Raw genomic sequence first — 3,187 nt, 5'->3', positions numbered from 1 at the left:
TGGGGGGGTCTCACCTCCTCCTGCTCCAGCATCTGCTGCTTGAGCTTCTCCATGATCTGGCTCTGCTGGTTGATCTCGTCGTCCTGCAGAGCGGGGGTCTCGGTGCCACCCGCGTCCCCGGGGCGCGGGCGCCGTGCTGGGGGGCCCCGGCGCTAGGGGACCCCGGGGCCCCTGGGCTGCCACTTGTCTTGGGGGGGCTTCTGGGGTCCCGGGGAGTGTCGGGGTCCCTGGGGGTCCTGGATGGGTCCCTGGGGACCCTGGGGGTCTTGGTTGGTCCCTGGGGATCCTGGGTGGGTCCCTGAGGGTCCCTGAGGGTCCTGAACGGGTCCCTGGGGATCCCGGGGGTCCCAGTTGCATCCAGGTCCCACGGGAGTCTTGAACGGGTCCCTGAGATTCCTGGTTGTGTCTATGGGGGTCCTGGCTGGGTCCTGGGCGTCCGGGGGGTCCTGGCTGGGTCCTGGGGGTCCTGGTTGGGTCCCTGGGACCCTGGGGGTCCATGTAGTTTCAGGGGTCCTGGCTGGGTCCCAGAGGTCCTGGCTGGGTCCCAGGGGTCCTAGTTGGGTCCCAGGGGTCCCTGGGGGTCCTGGCTGGGTCCCTGGGGGCCCCGGGGGTCCTGGCTGGGTCCCGGGGGTCCCAGGGGTCCTGGTTGGGTCCCAGGGGTCCCAGGGGTCCCGGCTGGGTCCTGGGGGTCCCGGGGGTCCCGGCTGGGTCCCAGGGGTCCCAGCTGGCTCCCGGGGGTCCTGGTTGGATCCCTGGGGGCCCCGGGGGTCCTAGCCAGGTCCCTGGGGTCCCTGGGTGTCCTGGTTGGGTTCCAGGGGTCCCAGGGGTCCCGGGGGTCCCGGCCGGGTGCCGGCTCCCGCGCGGCGGGGGCACCTTGTCATCGAGCTGCTTGTAGAGCTTGCGGATCTCCTCCTCGTACTTGCGGCGCTCCTCGTCCGAGATGTGGATGACGATGGAGGAGCTGTTGTCGTTGAGGGGCGTCTGGCCCGCGGGCGCCGGCGCCGAGCCCGAGCCGGCCTCCGCCTCGGCCTCCGCCTCGGCCTCCGCCTCCGCCTCCGCCCCGCTCAGCTGCTCCGTCTCCGGCACGTCCTCCCCTGCACAGGCAGCCGCCGTTTCCCCACCGCCGAGGACGGGGGGATGGACGGGTGGGTGGATGGGTGGATGCATGGATGGATGGATGGATGGGACGGATGGGTGGATAGATGGGATGGATGGATGGATGGATGGATGGATGGATGGGATGGATGGATGGATGGATGGATGGGATGGATGGATGGATGGATGGATGGATGGATGGGATGGATGGATGGATGGATGGGATGGATGGATGGATGGATGGATGGATGGATGGATGGATGGGATGGAGGGATGGAGGGATGGATGGGATGGATGCATGCATGCATGGATGGACAGACAGGTAGATGGATGGATGGATGGATGGATGGGATGGATGCATGGATAGATGGATAGGTGGATGGATGGGATGAATGCATGGATGGATGGATGGACAGACAGATGGATGGGATGGATGGATGGATGGGTGGATGGATGGGATGGATGGATGGATGGATGGATGGATGGATGGATGGATGGGTGGATGGATGGGATGGATGGATGGATGGATGGATGGATGGATGGATGGATGGGGGGATGCCAGCCCTTCTGCCCCCGGACGCCTGGGCCCCGCTCACCGCTCCGCCAGCGGCTCAGCTCGGCCTCCAGCTTGGCGATGGTCTCCTTGAGCGCCTTGTTCTTCTCCTTCTCCTTCTCGTACTTCTTCTTCCACTGCTCGGCCGTCAGCTCCAGGTTCACGGACGCCGTGTTCTTGATGGTCTTGGCCCTGGGGAGGGGGGACCCTCAGCCAGGACCCCCCAGAACCCCCTCACCCCCAGCAGCCCCCACCCCAGAGCCCCCCACTCACTGCCCTGGACCCCCAGCGGCTGCTCCCCCATGGGGGGCGTCGCAGGAGCCGGGGGGGTGCAGGGGGGTTAATGGGGGTGCAAAGGGTGCGCGGGACGCATGGGAATGCAATGGGTGCATGGAGCGCATGGGGGTGCAGGGGAATCCAAGGGGTGCATGGGGTGTAACTGGGGTGCATGGGGTGTAACTGGGGCACAAGGGGTGCATGGGGTGCAGTTGGGGTGCAAGGGGCGTGTGGGGGTGCAATGGGTGCAGGGATGTGTGCAGTCAGTACAAGGGGTGCATGGGGGTGCAGTTGGGGTGCATGGGGTGCAATGGGTGCAGAGGTGTGTGCAGTTGGTACAAAGGGTGCAGGAGGGTGCAATGGGTGCAGGGTGCATGCAGTCAGTACAAGGGGTGAAACGGGTGCAGGGGTGCATGCAGTTGGTACAAGGGGTGCATGGGGTGCAATGGGTGCAGGGGTGCATGTGGTTGGTACAAGAGGATCCAATGGGTGCAGGGGTGCATGCAGGCAGTACAGGGGGTGCATGGGGGTGCAATGGGTGCAGGGGTGCATGTGATTGGTACAAGGGGTGCATGGGGGTGCAGTTGGGGTGCATGGGGCGCATGCAGTTGGTACAAGGGGTGCAATGGGTGCCGGGGTGTATGTGGTCGGTACAAGGGGTGCATGGGGTGCAATGGGTGCAATGGGTGCATGCAGGCAGTACAAGGGGGTGCAATGGGTGCAGGGGTGTATGTGGCCAGTACAAGGGGTGCAGGGGGTGCAATGGGTGCAGGGGTGCATGTGGTTGGCACAAGAGGATCCAATGGGTGCAATGGGTGCATGCAGTCGGTACAAGGGGGTGCAATGGGTGCAGGGGTGCATGTGGTCAGTACAGGGGGTGCATGGGGGTGCAATGGGTGCAGGGGTGCATGCAGTCGATACAAGAGGGTGCAATGGGTGCAGGGGTGCATGTGGTTGGTACAGGGGGTGCATGGGGGTGCAATGGGTGCAGAGGTGCATGCAGTTGGCACAGGGGGTACAATGGGTGCAGGGGTGCGTGCAGTCGGTACAAGGGGGTGCAATGGGTGCAGGGGCGCATGCAGGCAGCACAGGGGGTGCAATGGGTGCGGGGGGTCCCGGGAAGCCCCCCGGCCCGTACCGCTGCCCGAACATGAGGGTGGACTTGGTCTCGGCGTCGTTGTAGCTGGAGGGCGAGCAGCAGATGAACATGGTGGTGCGGCAGTTGCCGCCCAGCGAGTCCTGCAGGATCCGCGTCATCTTGCT

General features: G+C 65.3%; 1 protein-coding gene across 1 annotated transcript in view; it reads right to left on the bottom strand.

The window, feature by feature from the left end:
• Positions 1-3,187, bottom strand: part of LOC112957623 (kinesin heavy chain-like) — a gene marked incomplete at both ends in the record, with an annotated part of 19,316 nt that overhangs the window by 11,094 nt on the left and 5,035 nt on the right. Inside the window, 4 exons of the mRNA XM_026051338.1 lie at positions 15-83; positions 874-1,094; positions 1,692-1,840; positions 3,063-3,185. Coding sequence (XP_025907123.1) covers positions 15-83; positions 874-1,094; positions 1,692-1,840; positions 3,063-3,185 — 562 coding nt within the window. The remainder of the gene's footprint in view (positions 1-14; positions 84-873; positions 1,095-1,691; positions 1,841-3,062; positions 3,186-3,187) is intronic.

The sequence above is a fragment of the Nothoprocta perdicaria genome, unplaced genomic scaffold (assembly GCF_003342845.1).
Source record: "Nothoprocta perdicaria isolate Ctin4 unplaced genomic scaffold, notPer1 scaffold_745, whole genome shotgun sequence".
Lineage (NCBI taxonomy): Eukaryota > Metazoa > Chordata > Aves > Tinamiformes > Tinamidae > Nothoprocta > Nothoprocta perdicaria.
Note: the sequence above shows the minus strand (reverse complement) of the source record. Positions and strands in the feature narration are given on the sequence as shown.